At 42.9% G+C, this 21,863-nt stretch overlaps 1 protein-coding gene across 1 annotated transcript in view; it reads right to left on the bottom strand.

Moving 5' to 3' along the window:
• ABL2 (ABL proto-oncogene 2, non-receptor tyrosine kinase) overlaps positions 1 to 16,375 on the bottom strand; it is a 41,717-nt gene extending 25,342 nt beyond the window's left edge. The window contains exon 1 of the mRNA XM_067001890.1: positions 16,125 to 16,375. Within this exon, the coding sequence (XP_066857991.1) occupies positions 16,125 to 16,302 (178 nt within the window). The 5' untranslated portion in view covers positions 16,303 to 16,375. The remainder of the gene's footprint in view (positions 1 to 16,124) is intronic.
• Between the last annotated feature and the right edge of the window lie 5,488 nt (positions 16,376 to 21,863).

The following is a 21,863-nucleotide window of genomic DNA, read 5'->3' as shown; positions in this document are numbered from 1 at the left end:
AGATTTTTTTTGGCAGAAAAATTGGTCAGATAATCCATTTGTTTATCCTACTTCAAGTTTGCACCTAACTCATCTTGAAGGACAGCCAGTCTCTTCCTTCAGCTGTCAATCTCACCAGCTCAATTAGTGCAATGAAGAGCTGCTGTCCATGGGCACTGGGTTGTAGCCAGCTTTTCATTAAAGGCATACATGTGTAGCACTGCAGAAAGTCATTAGAGCTAAGAACTCAATAAGCACTAACATTAAAAAAATAAAAATGAAACTTAAACCAGATAAGATCTATCCCTATTCCTAGAAACTTGGAGGAGTAGCCTTATGAAGAGATGCTGCCTTTCACTCTTGAAGTATGAGTTAACTCACTTCTGAATTTCAAAGAGTTAAATTAAAGGACATTATTTAAGGGGCTTGTTTCAGATAGCATCTTTGCTAAAGAACTGCAATGCTAATAAGGTCTATTAGTTTTTTGGTTTTTTTTAGTCATCCTAAACCCAACTCACAAAGCTCTCCCCCAGGCACAAGAGACAAAACCACTGTACTTGTTTTCTCTGGTTTTGAGGGTGCAGGCTGACCATTTGGCTAACTTTACTTCCGAGATTAGTTATTTCTTGCATCAGTTTAAAATTCCATCCATTTTAGAAAATAAGACAACTATTCTTACTTTGAAAATCCTCGTTGCAACTTCTGAAAATTACCTAACTGAATGTTGTGAAGAGATTATTTATAACGGACTTCATATGACTGGTATTGCTACAGTTGGCCCTGTTAGGGTGAAATTACAATTGACAATAGATGCACATGAACGGCAGGAATGAAACTAAATGACTCATCCAACTAAAATAGATGGAGTCTAATGACTTCTGAAGACAGGGCAGGGCTTCCTACATAATGACAGGTATAACATAATTACGGAGAAACCGACAGGCTTGGCTTTGTTCTTAATACATGAAGGTGGCTGCTGTAATCTAAGACAAATACATAAAATGCAGGTCATTCCTTTAAACTGGGGAGGAAAAATATTCAACTCTGGGTGTGGAGGTCTCAACCCAGTTTTAATGGGCACTTCTCCAATGTTATGAAAGCAGTATATCACGTAAGGGTGGTAGCCTAGTTAAGGAAAAATCAGCATGTGTAAAGAAGGTGTGACTTGGGCAGAGGAAAAGGGCACGCTGGTAGAGTATAAACCACCACAATGTTGTGTATGAGCACTGTTTATGTTTATAGGCATGTGGCATCTACCCAGGCTCACACTGCCACGACTCCGTCTCTCTGAAGAGGTTAGCATTATCTTGACAACTTGAATGGGAATATGTAGTAGCCCTTACAGCCATCATTAGACTTATGAAAAGAAGCACTTCAAATAACTCCTTACCCTTATTAAGATTCATAATCTGAGCCTTCTGCAGCTGTTGAGATTCGTCTCCCGTTTTTGTCTGGAGATTTGGGGTGGGGATCACTGCGGAGGGTGCAGACCCTGGCAGACACAAACGCTAACTGCGCAGCTGTCTTCAGAGGCACGCTGCTGAAAGGACTGAGCATTCCTCCTCAGAGACCAGGCCTGAGATGCAATCGTTCTTGGTGTGTTTTTTTTTTTCAGATTTAAAATTGTATGAGTGCTAACTTGTAATGTTGAGAGTGAACACATGTCATAAGGTAGTGTCTGTTCTTTTACACAGGAGGCAGTCAGGAAACACAAGTATGAGTATCTCATCCCAAACAGCGAAGTTCTCTAAAGCAGATAATTGCTCTCTAGGGACAAAATTGTTCTCCAGACTTGTCACAAGACGCAGCAATCTCTTCCAGTGAGGGTAAAAGTTCTAGTCAGACTTGTTTCCAAACCTTCTAGTAGGTAACCATTTGGCTTGCTCGAGTGTCCACAATTAACAGCAAGATCCACAAATTTGGCTGAAACACTTGTTAATAACTGAAGGAATTCACTCTGTCTTCAGCTCCATCCCAGCAGGGAGGTAGGAAAGGAGAAAAGAGAGGGGTAAGGTCCCAGACCATGGGCTGCTGCTGAGGCTGAACCTGCTCTGTGGGTGGTGGCGCTCACTAGAGCTAAGCGTGCTGTGCTTTCTGCTAGCAGTAAATGCTTATTCACACATGCACTAAATTCACAGCCTACAGAACGTGCTCAGTCAGGGCATGCTAATATTATGACTTGATACTACATGGGATATTTTTGTAGCACTTGATACAGAGCCTCACAGTTTGGATATTTTATTCTCTTGACAGCGCTATAGAGTGGGGAGATATCCCTGCTACACAGAGGAAGGGATAAAGCAAAAAACAGTCACTCGCTAAATATCACGCTGGAAGCTGTGGCAAAGCAGGACTAAAACTGGTGTTGGGCAGCCATCCTTCCTAAAATGCAATATTCAGAGATTTCACAACAAAATCCTTTCAGTACCTAACTAGTGAATAAAGCTTTCAAGACAAAGTGCATGAGAGTTTGTAAACAGGTAGTGTCTCAAACTACTGATGCTGTCTCCACAAACTCCCCTACACTTCCTCATACTAATGAAGTAGGTTTAAAACAAGATAAATTCAAGCATCAAAAAAAAAAAAAGGAAGAAATTCTATCATAGGACAAAGCACAATAGAAAGCCCCTATGGTTGAACTTGGAAAAGAAAGCATGGTCCTGTGGAAAGGACACTAGCATACAATTCAAAGTGTCAGTAGTTCTGCTAGAGATCTGTTGCATAAACCATCTTCTCTACTCGTGCCTCTCATCTCTATGATAAAACTGTCTTCCTTTTATATACTTACTACCCTACCTGTAACGGGAGGAAAAAAGATTAAACAGCTAAGTACTACAGAAAGTAGTTTTCTTAACTGCAGGAATTTTTATCAATATCACTTTTTGTATTTAAGCAAAGATGGTATCTTCATGAAGGGAAAAAATTTTTTCAATCCCTGGGTGTCTGCATTCCTGGTTCTAAAGTTGGCAGCCTTCATTTGTCAGCAAAGGATTAGGGAACAAACTCTTCCATCGAGAGAAGGAACAGACAGACAGGAAGACCCCATGTTAAAAGGACAAGAAGGATGAGGGCCTGACCTGCTCCAGACAAGAGAACATAAGGAAAAAACAGGCAAATTAAGTTACTGAAGTGACAGGAAGGATTAAAAGCACAGAAGAAACAAGGGGCATGTATGTCAAACACCACAGAAAGGAAAAGCAGGGCCAGAAAGCAGACTTAAAGCAAGGAAAGGTGGTACAGCAGCATGTAATAGAAGATACCACAGCACAGACTTGAATGTTATATACTGAAGGAACAGAAAGACCAGACTTAGCTGGTTTGTCATGATTTTCACCTAATTTTCAGGTGGGATATGGCTCAAAACAAAGATACAGGCAGCTGCATAAGAATGCTAAATGCTCATGTGAAAGGAAATAGTCATTCTTCCTAATTTGTCACCAGCACCTATTGCTGGACATTCGATTCTGCTGCCTTTTACCTCAGCCTCAGACAACCCTCATTTCAAAGGGTATTCAGAATAGACTGCTTGCTTCTCAACACACTGCATAACTACCTAATTTCTAAAAGCAAATCTGTAGAGCAACCCCTGGAAGGCTAGCCTTTCGTTTGGTGAACTGAAGCGCTGCTGTGCCAGAGCAGTTCATATACTAAAGCCTGTTTCTCTGTTAACAAACCAAGATGCTGCTTCTGTAACAGCTTTTATGGTTTTGAAAATTACAAGCTCATCTCCCAGGAGGCTAGGGGGTGGAGCATTGGGGATAATTGTGATGAACAGTGTTTTAATCTTTCTGTAAGAGGAAATAATGGGTGGGTGGATGTAACAAAGCTAGATGCCAAGGCCTGAAATGCACTTACACCTCAACCTCATAGCAAATTAAGAAAGTGGGGGGGAAGAAGAAACGGACAGCTGTTGCATACCAGAACTCATGCTCTTGCATTTACATGATAATACGCAAGCCAGAGTCTTAGTTATATTTTAAATGGATTTTCCTATGTCCTTTCTAGTAGTCTGTTTTATGACCTTTATGATCCAGTAGTCTGTTTTATGTATTCCTTTTAATGTGGCCTGTCACTGACTAGTACTAAAGGGAATGACAGGTGACTTTTAGAAAAACACAAATGTGTCCTAATGTAGTGTAACAACTACCCCACAGCTGAGCAGTCAAGGATGAACACCAGAGTAGTGTCAGGTGATTTGATTTTCCGGTACTTACGTGCCTAAACCCTAACACCAAGTTTAGGATCTCTTTGCAGAGATCCTGTCTCCCAGCCAACAATGCTACTACACGAACGCCTACTGCAATTCACTCTTGTTTGGTGGTGGAGTAATACCCACAACCAAGTATAGCACGCTGAAGTTCACTAACTGGTGCCAAGTCACTAGAACTGCAAGGTCTTTATGCAAGTTTGATTTAACATCCAGTAAAGCAGTACTTTGAGTTTGCATTTCAAGACAAGTCGAACTACTAACACAAACACTAACCTTTCAGACCTATTATCATGCCACAAGTGCTTTGGAATAGTCTAGAACCACAACAAACACATCTCAAACAGCCTACAAGATGAGACAAGAGTGGGTGACCGAACCTCTAGCCTGCAGACAGCTTTCCTGTGTGTGTTTATGCTAAAGTTAAGTCTAAACATCTCCACAAACAGGCAAGTGCTATTGCCATGATGAGAAAAGCACACAGAAGCAAAGAGAAGCAGCTCTAATTTGAGTGCTCAGGTCAGCCAGCAGAAGTATCAGACTTTGTCTTTTCACGCACAAAAGGTTGCCTGCGTTCTCATACAAAAACAGCCTGGAAAACCTCTCCTTCTGGCAGATGAAGTTACCTAGGATAAAGCCCAACAGAAACAAAACTAAAAAGGAAGCAGTTCAGCTCTTACAGGCAAAAGCAAAATAAACATGTATCCACTACAATTTAAAACAGCTACATCTGCCTTATGCAACTTGGATCTTGTCTTTCCTAAGCCAACAGTTACTTAAAACACACTAATAGTGAAAAACTCTACTTTTAATTTACTAACAGAAAAACCTTTTAGTAACAGATAAACTAAGTCAAAGCATTGTAGCACCCTCTCGTGGTAAGCTGGAAAATAATTTCCTACAAAAGCAGCTGCAATTGATCCTTTTACTTTCTTCAAGTTCAGTGTGCTGCCCCTCAGCTACCAGGATAGCTCTGCTTCAAACTCACCTGCTTCCTGCTGGCAATGCGATGGGCATTCCAAAGAAAAGCAACGAGGCGAACTTGGTGCGGAGAGGGCAAGGCAAAAGAAAGCAAAGAGGCTGTCTAAGAGGTTCCTTAGGTGCTGTCCTTGTCCAGGAACAAATGCTAACTAGCAATGCTTCATGTATGAGCTGCAGTTTAATTGTGCGCGTTAGCTGTTAATCAGCACCTGGGGATACCATCCCCCACGTGTAAAGCAAGAAAACTAGCAAAGCTCACCTGAGTCTAAACAGTCCATAATTACATTGCTGTAAGGCATGCCAGTCTCCATAGCCCACCACACAGGTGGGTGTACTAGGGGCACTAAGTCTGTCCACCTGGGGCTGTGTGGGTCCTGAGAGGCCAGGTGAGCACAACTCAAGAGCTAGGCTGCACCTAGAAACAAAGTTGTGTGCTTTGCCACTAAACCCTGAAATGAGAAAAATATTTGATTTAGCAGAAACACTCCGCAAGGTGCACACGGGAAAAAAAAAGTTGTTGCAATTCTACTGTTATGGTGCAAGCTTGTGTTCATGGTATGACGCAAGTGTCTCACTAAAGTTTACCTTTAACTATTTGATGAAAAAACAGACTGAAGCTATCAAGACTTATCAAAGAAAGAATTAGAACTTCTGTGCAAGACTCCAGACAAGCTCAGCTTTGACAGATTTAAACATCTGGCTTATTTCAATGTGGCGCTAACGTGTGTGAGGTACTGCTCAGCTAAATGGCTTGGATTTATACCGTAGTGCCCTCCTGGTTTTGCCCTAAATAATTTAAATATTTAATAATTATGATGATCTAAAGCCAGAAAATTAAAGCATTTTCTGACAAAGCAAAATTAGCAGTACTGTTATGACAAGGACAAGAGTTGAACCTGCTAGATACGTTTCATTAGATAGCTATAGCAGGCTTATGCAAACTGTCATTTGAGCATCTACTGCTTTTGCACACCCATCCTACACCACCTAATGCATCTCTGGAAAACTATGAAAAGCAGGCTAGGTGTTCTTCTGTAGCTCAAATCAGACTTTTGATTTAAAAAAAAAAGTCTCAGCTTCTAACATGAAAAAACAGCTCTTTTTTTTTTTTTACAACTACGTTGTAAACCTCAACACCCACATAGCTTCTTGAGCAGACATGAGATACCATTTCCCTATTTATTCTAAGGATCTTCTCAGAGAAAGCCTTTTTCATCTGATACAGTACCTCTGCTTTCTCTGTTTACTCTTGGGATTTTAAAAGCACCCATAAATCAAAATTTAGTAAAACCAACAAATATAGTACTGAATAACAAGCACAGAACTTGTAACTAGTGAAAGGTATTTTGCTGTGCTTCACTGGGTAATTGGGGCAGAGCACAGCTTTCAAGCTAGTATCAATTACAAAAACACTGTTCATCCCTCCCCAGGCTGTACAACTCTCCCTGGCTGAAAAAAAAAAAAAAGGAAAAAAAAAATACCCAAATCCCCTCATCTTTCTAGTCAGGAGGCAGTGCAAGAATTCTCCCGAGCCTGCAGACAGAGAGCAGGCTCTCGCTATTTTTTTTATATTACTGCCACAAATGATCGACCTCATCACCGCTTACTTGAGGCCAATCCAGACAGTAAAAGAAAAAAAGCCTGAAAACAAACTAGAATGGAGTAATACCACCACAAAGTGGTCAAAGAACGTTTCAGAGCATCTGTACCACAGCCTGTTTTCTGTAATCAGCACGCCATTCGAACGGCATCCTTACCGAGACACAACTCTGTTAGTAACAGGGATATTCTAAAAAGCACATGTAGGACACTTAGGGATTTAAAGTTCAGCTTCGAAGAAGTTGCTATTTTAACTTCAGATATGAGTGAGGGAACTGCCAACTATTAGACTGAGCAATTTTATTTGCTGCTTTATAGCTACTCCAAAGATGGAAAAAAAAGTTATGGGAGAGAGGAACTACAAATCAGCTCTGAGACAAAGGACACGTTTCTCTCGCTTGTACTGAAGTGAACTGTGGACACAAAGAAAGCTTTACAATTAAAACTGGTTCTCTATGAAGAAACTGCATTAAACACGAGCAGTAAGTCCGTGCTGGCTCAGGGCAGCATAACCTCAAGTTCTGCTGGAGCCAGTGATTTAGTAGGGGAGGAAAGCTATGCTGCAAGCTAGTTCAAAAGGTCTTGAACGCTATCCGCATGGCTACGAAGAGTTCATTTCACTTTTCCCAGATGATATAACTTGTATCAGATTTTTTTAAAAGTTTGCATAAACAAAGACTTCATTTAGATCTTAACAATCATCTTCGTTTCGTTAATTGGCGAGTTCTGGCATGTTAGATCGCTGGACCAGAAATAGCACTTCAAAATGATTTCTTTGGAAATCCCTTCAAGGACTTCTATCTCAATCATTCTTCAGTCTCCTCCTGTTATTAAATACACTTCCGAAATACTAGCATAGCTGTATCTCTCCTCTACTTCTGCTCTTTGCTTTTCTAAGCAGCGACACAAAATTGATATTCTCATCAGTTGCACAGCCTCCCACAGGTTTCTGAATAGCAGCAGTAAAACTGAACAGTCTTGTTAACTCCGTGACATCGCTGGTTAGCAAAATGAACCCAGGGCAGCAAAGACTTTGAAATAATCTTGAGAAACTGAGTTGACGCTGTAAGCTAAGGAAGGCCTTGTTGTATTAATTCACACTCTGGCTTGGATTTTAAGGGTTATCTTCACAATACAGGGGCTACAAAATTAGAACATACAAAGCTTTGTTTTTTCTCTAGAAAACATCCGTGCTCTGTAAACGTCTTTTGGACCTCTCAGGTATCAGGTAAATGTAGGAGTTTAAATACTAACCTACTTGGATATGACAATATTTTAGCAAGCTTCTAGGCTGGGCCGCTTTGGAGTGGTCACAGATTGTGATGGGAAGCGTTTCTTCAATTGGCAGCTCCTATATGTTTTGGTGTATCTACTGTACAGGCACACTACCCTCTATGGTCAACTGTTCCAAAAATTATGGATTTAATTGGCTACAGAATCTGAAAAATTGATGTATTTCATGACCTGTGCTACATACGACCACCATAGCAGTCAATCTTGATATCATTTCTTTTAACCAGAGCCAAGCCTGCCACCTGATTTAAAATTAGCTATGGTGCTGCGCTCACAACCTGCAACAAAAGTGATTGTTGGTATCGTCTGCCTACCCACTGTAAATCCCATGTGCAAACTCTTTATAAAAGGACTGTGTATGTGCATTCACTGTTCAATTGTTCTTGATCCCACCTCCGGTAAGATGAAAGGGAGAGATCTTGCCAGTGAGTTTTTCCTTCCCAAAATGACCAGTGCTGCAGATTTGTGGTTGGTTGTGCTCCAGCACCTCAGGATTTTAGTGTCTGCTATCAGTCATTAGGTACATGAGGAAATCCCTCTGTTGGCATGCCGCCCATTACAGGGACCTCAGGCAGTAACCCACTTCTAACTTTGATCAGTGTGGAAGGCCCACCTGTCTCATTCAACAAGCATTAAATATACCAAAGATGGTATTTTAAAGGATTATCTCCAAAGCTGAGCAACTGAGATAAAGTCTCCCATGTACCAAAATGCAGTATTAGGGAGAGGTTGAAAGATCTTTTACATTTTTCTCTTTTTCCAGTCTTTGCTCATTCCCATTCTTCCCTTCCCAGCATTATTTGTCTTTCTGGAGTTACTCTTCTCCATAGTTGTTCACCCCACATAGCCCAGGTGAGATGATAACAAATAGCATCAAGTGTGTCTCTGCTGTGCCTTTGTTGCTGGAATTATTACATGAAAAAGGAAGAAGAAATAGGCTTGTATGTGCATAGGGTCACAAATACAAAATGTTCTCATCCTCGCCTCCTCTAATGTCATTCCTAATTTGACCCAAATAGCACCAGGAGATGGTTCCTATGCCTTTGCCACATTCAGCTTATATCAAGAAGCAGCTGCTTCAGTTTCACTTCAGTATTTGTCCTGTTAAAAAAAAAAAAAGGCAGAAAAGAGGCCAAGCCCCAAACCAGTAATCATCCTTCAAATTGAAGGATGGGGGATTGCAAAACTGCCCTATGGAAAATGAGTTTTCATTCATTGAAGACCGCTTCCTCTTACATAATTGTAGTTCCAGTTCTCACGTGATTATTATCACAGAGTAATTGCAAATCAGCATAAATGAAGCTCCAAGTTTATTAACACATGTAATTATTTTTTAATGGAAATAGCACAGTAAGATTAAGATTCTAAGGACAATGTTTGTGGACAGAAATACTTCTGCATGTTTGGGCAGGGAGACAGGAGAAAGGGAAAGGAATTTACAAAAAAAAAGTTTACTCTTGTGAGAAATAAATTTAATGGCCTTTTAAGAGCCACAAAAAATTGAAACGAAACCAATCCAGTTGTTAGTGAAGTATTTCTGTGAATCTTCATCTCCTCTCCCCCCAAAGAAATGGCAAAGTTGCTTTTGGGCTGTTTTTTGAAACTCCTGTGCTGATTTAGCTGCTAATGAAAGCTGTCTACTAAAAGATTAATTTACACTCTTGCAGATAAACAGTTGGTACTGGGAGATGTGTATGTCTTTTATATAAAGACCACAAAGCACAGGAAACTTCCTGAGCAGATATTGGTAATATAACTGAGCTTTGTTGTTGTGGTTTTCAGTGTTACCAACAGGAAGCCTCAATGGTTTTCTAACAGTCACTTATTCTACTGAGAATAATCTCCATGGACAATACCAAGAGCAGCCTTTAAAATAAAACAAAGTATTTCATAACCACAAAACCAGACAGATGCCAGGGACGATGCAGTAATGGTGACAAAAACATTTTTTCAGACCCAGAAACTCAATTGTGTTATCACACTTGGCGCAAGCTTGTGTTTCTTTCCTGCTCTGTTGAGAGAGACAGTCTCCTGGTGGTCCGAGCAACTATGAGAAATATTACTTTATCAGTAAATACTCTTCTGAATGCTGTTAAGAAGGAACTTGCAGATTCAACTTTGCAGGTTCATCTTGCAGATTCTCCTTTGCAAATTCACCTGCAAAGCCAAGAGCTACCTCTTCACTACAGCTACCAAGCTCCATGTCACTCATAATTACACACCGTTGAAAGAACAACTAACTGCTTGGCAAGCTGGGATTTTGGGCATCAGATTCTGAAACAGTTATAATATAGGCGGGGCTTTAGGCTGCAGCCATCCATCCATGGCTTTTTTTTTTTAAATACGACCAGGTGAAAATAAATTTGGTAAGTCACTAAAGACAACTTCCCTGCACTACTTCTAATAACTTTCACACGTATCCCTACTGGAATAAGTATGAAATTCTTTCTCTTGGTTTTATATTAGTTGGATTCTTACGAGTGTGAACCAGTCAGCTGTTACCGGCATTTAGAAGGCAGCTTAATGGTAAGTGTACTGGAAACAGTTGTGACAACTAACAGAAATGGGCTAGAATAAATCATGCTAATGATCATCTAGCTTTATCCTAAAAAACAAAGATCTAAAAAGTATGATTGGACTTCAGCAAGGACTAGCCTGCTTTTAGGAACCTGACATATGCTGAAGTAAGTGGGTCACAGAACAGGTCGCTTCTTCTGAACACCAGTGAAAACATGATTTCAAGCCTACTGTCTCAGAATCTGTAATTAGCACTAGCAATGAAATATTCCCAAAGCCAACCCTGCCACAGCACCTCTAGGAGATAGTCCAACCATCTCCTAACTCTTAATTATGTGAGCTGTCAGTCCAGCTAGATTAAAGGAGATGATTTAAACTGTTTGTGACAATTTGTGTCCAATAGCTTACACAGTCACTTCCCATTGATATGTTCACTTGGCCGTGTCCTTATTTCCAAAAAAAATCCAACATTTTTTTTCTGCAAAACATTGCACTTGCAAGCAACAGCAAGTTTGTGAAATATTGCTAGAACAACTTGTACCACACCATCTGCTACAAGAGAACTGAGAAATCAGAGATCTGCCTAGGCTTTGAAATTTGATTTTTAAGATAGTTCCGATTACCATGGTTTGAAGTAACTTCATTCCTGTCGTCTTCAGACTGTGTTCCCCTGTGTATATGAAAAGTACTTTAAGAAAAAAAAAAATATATATATAATCTGCCAGGAATTAAAACAGGTCCGTAGTCTGCATTATATTGTCCCTTCTATTGAGTTGGTAGAGTCTTCTCACTTGTAAAATACGGTATGCAAAAATTCTGACTTAAGACCAGTTATGAAAATGAGCATTGAATGCAACCGAATTTGCAGGAATAATGGAATAATTCGGATATCATGGAGAATGATGCAGCAGAGAACAAGGAGCCTATGATTTCATGTTCTACAGGAGACATTTCTCTAGATGCTTAGCTGAACTATCCTTTATTCCCAAATAATTAGTTAAGAGTTATTTATACATAATGGTCCCACAAGATTTCTGATTTACAGTACAAAGAGCCAGGCGCTGAATACAGTGATTATATTCCATCTGCGTAGGGCATTTACTGACAGGAAAGTCTGCGGGCAAGTAGCTCTGGCTCAAGCTTGCTGCCTTTCACTGGGATGAAAAATAAAGGACACTTTAGGAGGCCCACAAAGTACAGTTGTTAAACAGTCCCTATTTTCTCTCCTTCTTTCCATTTTCCTATATCTAACCCTTCAGTTTCACTGAATTTCAAAGGGATAGTTATTTGTGCTTCTTCCTGTTTTAGAATGTTTTTATCATGTAGCACAGCACTCTAACTGCCTTAGGGGAGCTTTAATGATAATTTTATTTTTAAAAGTATAGGCTTATCTTGCTTGACCTTGATGCACTGAGTAAAAGGTTGCTAAACTCCTCCTCTAGAAAACAAAACAGGGAACAAATGTCCTGCGCCTGCTGGATCAAAAGCTCAAGCGTGGCAGCGCCTTCCATTACCCCAAAATATATCACCAAGGCAACTGTAGCAGTATCGCAAACAGGTATAGCAAAGGCTTCCCAGCCAGGATTTAAATAATCTGATTTTCCTGCAGTATGTTTTCTACAACACTCAGCAAGTCTTTTCGGAGATGAAAAGCATGCTAACACCATTCCAAAGAATATCTTGGTACAGTAGACGGTTATCACTGCTCTTCAGAAAGAAAATTTGAGCATGTCACTGTTTAAAGGTCATACAAGGAGCCGACTAGAGCCGACACAACTTGGAAGTTGTCAGTTGTTGTTGGTTGTACACCTTCTCTCAGACAAACCAATGAAAGGATAAGGAGATAAACTATGTTCCTGTTCTTTACCCTGTTCCTTCTCTGAAAGGGAAAGCAAGCTTGACCTGTGACAGCACCGAGTACTTCTTTTCTTTCCTGGCTGCACTGGACTGTAGGAATTAGATCATAACCAGTGCTCACTGCAGCCTCTCCCAACTCAGTTGTTGTCTCTGTGGTATCAGTTAACTCTGAAGCAGTGTGAATGGGAACAGCAGTGTTTGAACGATCCTTCAGTTTACACTCTTCCTTTCTAGTACTTTACTAGCAACCAACATGCTTGATGATCCATTGCTTGCTTTTATAAGTCACAGATTATGTGCTAGGAATGCTAGAGTGAGGCAGTTTGAAGGCCTAACTGCAAAAGGCTGCAAAATCCATCATCATCTTCTACATCTTGGAGAACTCTGCTCCACTGATAAGAAATAATGTGTGCGTATCAGCTTGCTTAGGTCTGGTCTGTTCAACTTCAATACCACAGTGAGTTGAACTCCCCAGGAATCTAGGTATCTGTTTCCATGACAGAATAGCGGGGTGCCACAATACAGATTTCCATATTCCTTCCATAAAGCAGAAAACATCTTCATATTCCTTGTTTCTTCCATAAATACATATAGGCATTACTTCTGGATATCTGTACTGCTTCTGCTACACCGCTGTAGCTAGAACCTCTGTAACACAGCAAATAAGTTTGGGACAAACTGGTTCAACTCAATCTCCATTTTTTGTAGACAAATGTACTTCAAGTTAATTGCTTAAAAATACTCATCTCAGGTTTTTGGTAGCCTAGCATAAGAGACATTATACTTAATTCATTTGACGCAACCTGTTCTTCAAAATCCTGTGGCAAAAACGGGTCTAAGGCTGAAAACCTCGTTTACTTCGATCCTTTTCATAAACAGTCAAGAAGCAGCAACCCGTCAAAATGAGCTTTGGCAAGAGTCCTTGGCAAGGTTCATGTCACTCCTGAGACAACAGTTTGAAACCTGTCAACGTGAGCTAAAACAGGGATGTATAACCATAAGGATCTAGCCCAGTTAAGAGGTGGTCTTCCTCACCTCAATGAACATCTCAAGGAGGGCAGATAACCTAGGCTCATCCTTAGACTGGCTGGTTTAGTCACTGGTCCAAGAGTGCTAGCATATAATCCTGTGTGTTTTCCATCACTTTCCACATACTGTGAATACATGTCCTACAGGAGACAGGACAGGTCAGGTTCAGTAAGAAACAACTAGAAGAAAGGAATGCGGATCAAGAAATACCACCAGCAACAAGAGTGTCTCAGTAAAGAAGGGTGGCGCTTAAGGAAAGCCAGCAGGAAGCCAGGTTAAGTAAAACAGGAGAAGGTCAGTAAGTGAAAAATAAGAATAGGAGTAGAGAGAAAAAAAAAATCTCAGACAAGGGTAATCAGGATTGCAAGAGAACAATTTCTCTGAGAAAGGAAGTTAACGCCAAATCCAGGAACTTGACAAGAATCTTTGGTTATTGCCCAAGACAAGCGTTTTAAATACGTACCCAACTTTAACTAGCATTTGCTATAGATTATTAATAGTGAGCTTTTCACTTATGTCTACTGAAACGTATGTGGACTCAGGGAACAATTCAACAGGGTTGAAGCATTCACCAAGGACAAGAGTTTGAAGGCTGCCGCGCAACCCTCAAAAGCTAGATTGGAAACAAAGAAGAAAAGGAAGAAAATATTTCTATAATCTAAAAGAACAGAAAGCTGTATCTTATTTTCAATAGGCACTTTCAATATTCCTTTACAGTCTGCAAAGAAAATAACAGAAGCAACAAAAAACTAAGTAAAATATTACCTTACCACTGAAGCAATAGTCTAGGCAATATAAGTAGTAGAGAAATTACTTTAAAAGTTATGATCGCTCTTATAAGAGAGAAACGCTCTTTTTATATGCCACTGAACAGTTTTATTCAGAGTCTGTTTGCTTTCCAAGCTTATTCTTGTTTCTAGTTCTATGGAAGACAGAGCAGAAGGGCTGGCAGAGCACATTAATTTGTCTGTTTCGCGTGCCTCCCTGCTTAAGAAAGCTTTTTCTTTCCATTTCCCTGCCACTACAAGTAAATAATTCTCCCTACCTTCTGCCTTTAAAATTTAGTAGCACAGAGGGAGGAGCTAGAAGGACATGTTCAGGATGCTGCACTAAATTACTACTAAAACATGCAGCAATAAATGAAAAGATGCACTTGAGTCAAGAAAACCTTAACTGCGTTACTCTGAAGTAACTGTAAGGCCCTACATGCCGAACTATACTTCCCACAGATGTCCTTGCTGTTTCTCGTAATATGCTTGCCTTGTAAGAACAAGAACAAAGTAGTCAGCTGGGTACCAAAACACTAAAGACAGATTCCCATCAGCAGAAGTACTTTTGCCTGCTAAGTCATGCTTAGCAGTCTACACAGCAATTTTGTTCTGCTACTGAAGACGTAGATTACAGCAAACTGAAAGAACCAGGATAAGTGTGTAGCTTCTGAGATCTGCTCCCTAACATCGTGAATTTACAATAGTCTCTATTTTAGACTAATGTTTCTCCCCAAGTGCCTTTAAAATACAATCCAATGACAGACTAAATCATGTAAAAAGTTGATGATAACTATGGTTGAAAGAAGCAATGAAAAAGTAATCCTTAGCTTTAATAGCAGTAAGAGTGGGTCGGGCATTTCGGCAAGCACAGAGTTGTTTTGGTTTCCCAGCTGATACTGCTCCCTGAACTCAAGAGCTGTGATAACACTGAGAATTTAAGAACCAAATTTAGTGATGCAGTCTTGTTTTGATAGATACTTACATGTCAGCAGTCACAGCAGATGATATTTACATTTAGGCTGCTGGTTGGATGTTCCTTAATCTTTTTGCCTATGCTTATTCTATTGAGCAAAAGAAATTCTGACAAGGCTGCTTGTCAGAAGCAGCCTTGGTCTACAAACACTGACACCTCCCTCCACTACAAAAAGCCAAACCAGTGATGCTCTCCACAGCAGATTTATTTCTTTAGTATTGCGGATGCATCCACAAACCTAGTCTCAATCTTCTTGCTGAGGCAGACAGGTTTCGGTTCATCACACCTTCCCAAACCTGTGAATTTTATTAAGGAGCTGCCACAGAGATGATAATAATAAAACAATCGCAAAACATTGGGGATTAGAAATTTTAGGCACCTTCTAAGAGCAGTTACAAATGGATCATGTTGCATTGCACATTTCTGGTATCAGTTTACAGTGATAAGATAGAAATGGATAGGCATAACTTCAGCTGCAAACTGGAGGGCAGCTGTAATACCTCAATCAAAACCAACTCCTTTCCTGCTTCGGGCTCTATAATACCAACAGCGAGTTATAGGTCGAGAAGGGCACGTTATAAGTTCCTCGGTAAACTCTTGCAAGCACATGTAACGTTTATTCTTGTAAACACACCCCGAGCTCGGAACCTCGGCGGTGACAGCTACGGAGCGCTGCAAGCTCCGCTTCCCCGCAGCGGCGCTGGGCACGGGGGCGAGCCCTGGAACCCCCCCCCCCCCCAATCCCCGGGGAAGCTCCCCCGGCCCCGAGCCCGCTGCCAGGCCCGCGCCGAGCCGAGCATCCCCCGGGACGTGGCAGCAGCGCGGCGGGGCTGCCGTGCCCTGCCCGGCGCCACCCCCCGAGCCCCCCCCCCCCCCCAGCCCGGCGGCAGGCCGCCCGCGGCCCCTTCCCCCCGCTCACCGTGCTGGGCGAAGACGTTGAAGCCGCCCTCCGCCGTGCGCCCGGCCGCCTCCCGCCGGCGGCCCGCCGGCCTGCCCGCGCTGCTCCCGCGCGGTGCCCGCGGCTGCTGCTGCTGCTGCTGCTGGTGGTGCTGGAGGCCGGCGGGCGGCTCCCCGAGGCGGCCCACCTGCTGCCCCATCGCCGCGCTGCCGGCCGCGGCCCCCGCTCACATGCCGCCGCCCCCCGGCCCGGCCCGGCCCGGCCCGGCCCGCCGCTCACGGCCTCGCCCCCCCGGCCCCCGCCGCCATCTTAAACCACAGAGCGCCGGCGGAGCGGGCAGAGCGGCTCCCGCAGCCACCTCCGGTCCTCCCGGGGAGCCCGCCCCCGCCCGTCGCGACAGCGGTCGCGATGGATGGCGCGGGGAAGGAGGGGGGAGCCGCAGCTCCGGCGGGGCGTTTTGTGCTCCTCCAAGCGTTGGGCGGCTCGGGTTCTGTCCCTTCCAAGTGGCCCTTCAGCTTTCGTGGCCGTCCCATATCGCGATATGTTGCACACCAGCGGGTTCCTTCACACCTTGGGGTGAGACCTGCAGCACTCAGGAACAAGGCCCCGGTGTTTCTGCCCTGCGAGGAGTGGGGCTCAGCCCCGTCCTGGTGGTGCCCAGCCCCATCGCCATCGAGGCGATGCCCGGCCACGCGTCTGTCACAGCTTGAGCTCGGACTTTGGTGTTTGCATCGGTGTCACTGCACGTGTCCCCAGGGATTATCCCATTGATGGCAAAGTGACCCCACAATCTCAGAACGCAGCCTCACTGTAGGCTAAAGCTGGGCCCTTACCTGGGCTGTAGCCTACACGCCCAAGCAGGTGGATTAAACGTGGGATCGCTTTCCCATGCGGTCCAGTCCCAGAAGGAGAACTCACACCCTCCTCATGGCCCTGGCACACGGGTGGCAGCCTGCAGGTCTGGATGGCTAACCCAACCTCCTCCAGGCCCTCCCCTTTGTTGTGCACGCACCATGTTCCCACTCCTGTGCATTGCCCGCACCACATGCGCCTCCTCTTCCACTGCTCGTCAGGTCCCAGGTGAACTCCCTGGGCTGCGGCATGTCACCTGCCCTCATCCTCCCCGGGCTGAGGGCACGGAGGAACAGGAAGGCACAGCGGTGTGAGTTAACATCAGGCGTGTTGCTGGACAGGTGTGGCTGGCAGCAGCATCTTGTCATCAGGTGGCTGAGCACACACCATCGCTAATTGGTGTGCAATTAAGCTCCCTTCTTTCAGCTTCTCTACTTCTAGCGTAAGGCTTCCCAACTCAAAGCAGAAGGAAGGAGGTTTCATCCTGAGAGATCGTGGTGCTTGTTGCAGTTTAGAAGACCTAGGTTCTTGTCGGTATTTCGCTCTCCAAGCTAGCTACTATTTCAGCGATATATTGGCCATGTTTGCCTCTCTGGGGATGAGCTGCAAAGCTGTTAGTCTCAGATGCCCTCACTGCATCACTAAGGGCAGTGTCACATTGGCTTGTTGGCAGCCAGCCTCCAAGGAGCCCCAGCAACCCGCATCTAGATCAGCCTTCGTGTGGCTGTCCTAGACTGGGATGGCGAGGAGAAGCTCCTCCATGGAAAGCAGCTTTCACGTATGAAATTTCCAGTGACACTTCTAAAGTCATGTTCTACCTTCCCAGGGTCACCACGTGCTACCAAAATGCTATCCATACTCTCACATGTGCTTGAAATGCACCAAGCTGCAATAACAATTCTGCCTTGAAATAGGGGTGGCTCACCCAGCCAGACTGGTGTGCTCTCTGACATGGGCTAGGTTGAACAGGAGCGAGGAGCCTGTGCAGCCAGAAATGCCTTCACTTACTGCATTCATGGACTAAGAGCACAGGAGAGATCAGGAATTAGAGAGAAGCTTGCTAATAGCACACAACAAAACAGTTCCTAAAATAGCCCTGGGAATATTTGGGGTGTAGCACGGGGTACGCACTGCCAAGTCCTGCGACCTACAAGGGACACGGCTATGTGGCTATGAGCAGAGGGTGTCTCTGCAAGACGCACAGTCTCAGGCAGAACCGGTCCACATAGGTATACTCTGCAGTGGAGATTTTTCCTGGTCTCATTCCAGCTAGAATTTGCACGGTTTGGCATTTGTAAATGGTTTGCCTTGTAATCAAAATATATGTTCTCTGGAGACTGCAGAGAGACAACAAACATAAAACTCCCTCGTGCCATTTGCAGCTGCCTTGCAGGATAGAACCACTCTTTCCAATCAACAGGAATAGTATTTTTATTTCCTAATGCCATTTTACTCACTGATCCTAAAGAACTACACAGAAGAAGGCTATTAGCATTTTAAAAGAAGATGCCAATATCAAGAGACTATTATACGTAGGTACACTAAAGAGAATTGGGTTTAATCACTGCTCTTATTCCTCAGACCTTATGAAATCCCTCATTCTCCATATCAGCAGCTTGTGCACATATAACAGCTTACTGTGGGTTCTTAATGGCTGACTGCACAGAAATTGTCTGACACAGATATGTCTTAGCTGGGGATGGAGTCAAGCAGGGGCTTTCTAAAAAGGTCTTGCAAAGGGAAGGGGGCTGCAGCATGGTTACCATTTGCTACTGTATAGTAGTATTTTTAGATTGTGCCATACCCTATTTAAAAAGCTTCAAAACCAGTGCCCAAGATGTTACTGGTTGTGGACAGTCTGCTAAACAAGTTATGTCCTCAGACTGTACCCCACTTGCTGCTCTCAACCACATCTTTTAAATGGTGTCGTTTCCTCTGGCCCCACACAGCAGGGGATGCCAAGCCCTTGTTGGTGACCACTCTTCTGGATTGCCTGCTAGAAGAGCGATGGGATATAAACAAGAAACTTTCCAAACTGAAAATGACTCTTTGCTACTGAGTCACTGATGACACTGAGCCACGCCATTCCTTATTGTTAGAACAGGGGCTAATGAGTATTTACTTCATGGAGTGTCACAGTTATTAACTATGCAAAGATTACAACGTGCTTTGAAGAGGTAAAATGTGTATCAATGCTACCTATTATTATCAGCTGTGATGTTATCAGGTTCATGCATTATCAGAAATAGGTTGTTTGTCAGAAGGTAATTTCTTTTGAAGAGGGCTGGCAGCTTTGTGTTAATGTGGTATCCTAATAGTTACTGCCCTCCTGGCAGTTTTGGGCTTCCAGTCAATCTGCCATCTCATGAGCTGTTTGAGTAAGGGATAATAGGACCAAGAAACAAAGGCAGCATTGACACTACAGTAATATGCCTGACCAGAAATGTGGCATTTCTAGAGTCACTTCTGAACTGACTTTAAATATTTACCATATACCCATTTCTTGGAGTTTCTTCTAAGCACTGACAATACATTGCTCCACATCCACAGTGTGCTCCAAAAATCACAAGATTAAGTAATTGCTGGATGAGCAGTCCTATGTGCTCCACATTATGTAATGAACTCACAGCTGTCATTTGCCTGAAGTGTGGGTTCCGTGCCAGAAGAAGCCTGTGGATAAATTGGAGACTCCTGGGCCTGAGTGTTGAGTCAACTGGGCAGTTTTTGTTTGTAACTTGGGAAAAATTAACTAGCATTACTGTATTGGCAGCTTGAAAATTAATTCTAGGAGTAATCTTTGCTCTTCTTCCAGCTCAGACACCTTCAGTGTATCAAAGCTGCACAGAGGAACAGATGTATTTTAAACATTTGGCCTGTATTTAGGATATGACCAGTATTAGTTGAGGTATTTGTGAATTGCCTAGGACAGCAGGGGCCTGACCCTAGGCATTTGGAGAATCCTCAAGAGTAAAGGATACCTGTGCTTCCCACGTCAAGATTATTGCGCTTTTACTACAATACCAGAACAAATCATGGAAATCAGGACAGCTGTAACTCACCTGGGATATCTGCACAGGCAGAGGGTGATGTCCACTAGATGGCCCCGGCATGGCCGCTCAGCTACCTGTAACACCCAGCCTTCAGCTGTGCGAACAGCAGGCAGCCACCTCTGAGCCAGAACAAAAGGGTTCTAGGGAAAGACATTAAAAAGAGAATGAAAGATTTTAAGATCTGATAAAGGCTTTGTGACACGAAGTTAGTTACCCTGCAATAAACACTGAAAGCTTGTTAAGTGCTGAGCCATTTACAAGGAGAATGTAATTTCTGACATTCGCTCATCCTGTCATCTGTCACTGACAGCTCTTAACATACACCATCCACAGAGATCTTTCGTGGCACAATAGGTAGCATTTCAGTGTTGTTTTAAAAGTTATTTTTAATCATTACTATGATTTAAATTAGAATGTATGCACAGTGCATGCAAGATTGCTTGAAGTACTTGCAGGCCTGTTCAATGAGCAGCTACAAACATAAAAGCTTTCTCAGGAAGTGCAGCTTTCTAACAGATTTTGCCCAACAGCACAAAAGGTTCACGTGCAGCCCTTAACAGATGAAATTTCTTCTGTTAGTAACTGTTCTTTTCTTCCAAGGTAGTTAAAATAAAACTCTACAAACACATCCATTCTGTTTTTGCATTAGGTATACTGTCCAACTAACCACCCTCACAGGATCCTAACAGTGCGGCTGGTCATTGTGTGTATATCTATTAACTGTGCACTGGAACATATTAACTAGTCTGAGGTTGTGCATGAACTATTCCCATCATCGTATACCCTTAACCTTTTCATGGCCTCCATCGGAGCAGAGCTAGAGGTGGGGGGACATGGAAAAAGCGACTTATAGGACTTCTTCAGTAACTGTTTTCCTGACTGGTATATATTTGTGTGAGTGCTACAGCCGCACCGCCCTTCCCAAGCATCTGTTTAAGGCACGAGAGGTTGTAGAGGGGTATGCTAATAAGAACATTAAGAATGGTGTTTGTTTGCCTATTTCTCTGGAAAATGATGTCTCTACCAAACAGAAAATGATGACAAGTCTCTGCACCTGCTGGCAATTGCAAATTAGTACTCAACTTGCACAGCATGTCTACTGATAAAGTACATTTGCTGAGGCAATACGAGGTCCCTCAACAGTGTTGGTGATGATTCAGGCCTTTAGGCATTTGTCTGCGGGAGGGTCAATAGGAGTATTTTGCCACCAGACTTTCAGCATTGCCTTAATTCGTGTTTAGGAGCCTAATTCTTTTGGTTCTTAATTTGAAGTCTTACTAGCTCACTGGATAGTGAAAGATCTCTAGTCTGCAGATGGAAGCTTTTTGTTTTGTGTTTTTGCTTTTTTCTCACTGAGAAGTTTGTAGCCAAAGAGCTGACATTTAGCTAAAGGATAGCAAATGCTTCAGAGTGCAATGCTTACTGTATCTCCATCCATGTCCCTAAGACCAAACTCATCCCACCGTAGATTCCTCTGATGACTACTGTACTATATTTAAATTAGAGTCAGCAAAGCACAATAGTAGTCCAAAACAAAATAAAGGCTACATTAGCAAGGGAAAAAAAAAATCTTATCTTGGTTTTCTAAGATGTGCGGTTAAAATAAGATGGAATTAAGACTTATCAGTGATTCCTCTCCATGCTCTTTGCTTCACATGCTGATTTCCCCTCACGCATCCTTCACCGCTGTCTTCTTTCTTGCCCCCTCTGGTTGTCACTCATGCTCAGGACACTTTGCCAGCCAGAGTTCCCAGCACCTTCACTGCGCTTTTCTAAATCATACTGAAAACCAAACATTGCAATGTTGCCCTTGTTAAAAAAATTAATCTCTGTGATTGCACTCCTGGCATTGAATCGT

The sequence above is a fragment of the Anser cygnoides genome, chromosome 8, assembly GCF_040182565.1.
Source record: "Anser cygnoides isolate HZ-2024a breed goose chromosome 8, Taihu_goose_T2T_genome, whole genome shotgun sequence".
NCBI lineage: Eukaryota > Metazoa > Chordata > Aves > Anseriformes > Anatidae > Anser > Anser cygnoides.
This window is presented reverse-complemented; position numbering and strand designations above follow the sequence as displayed.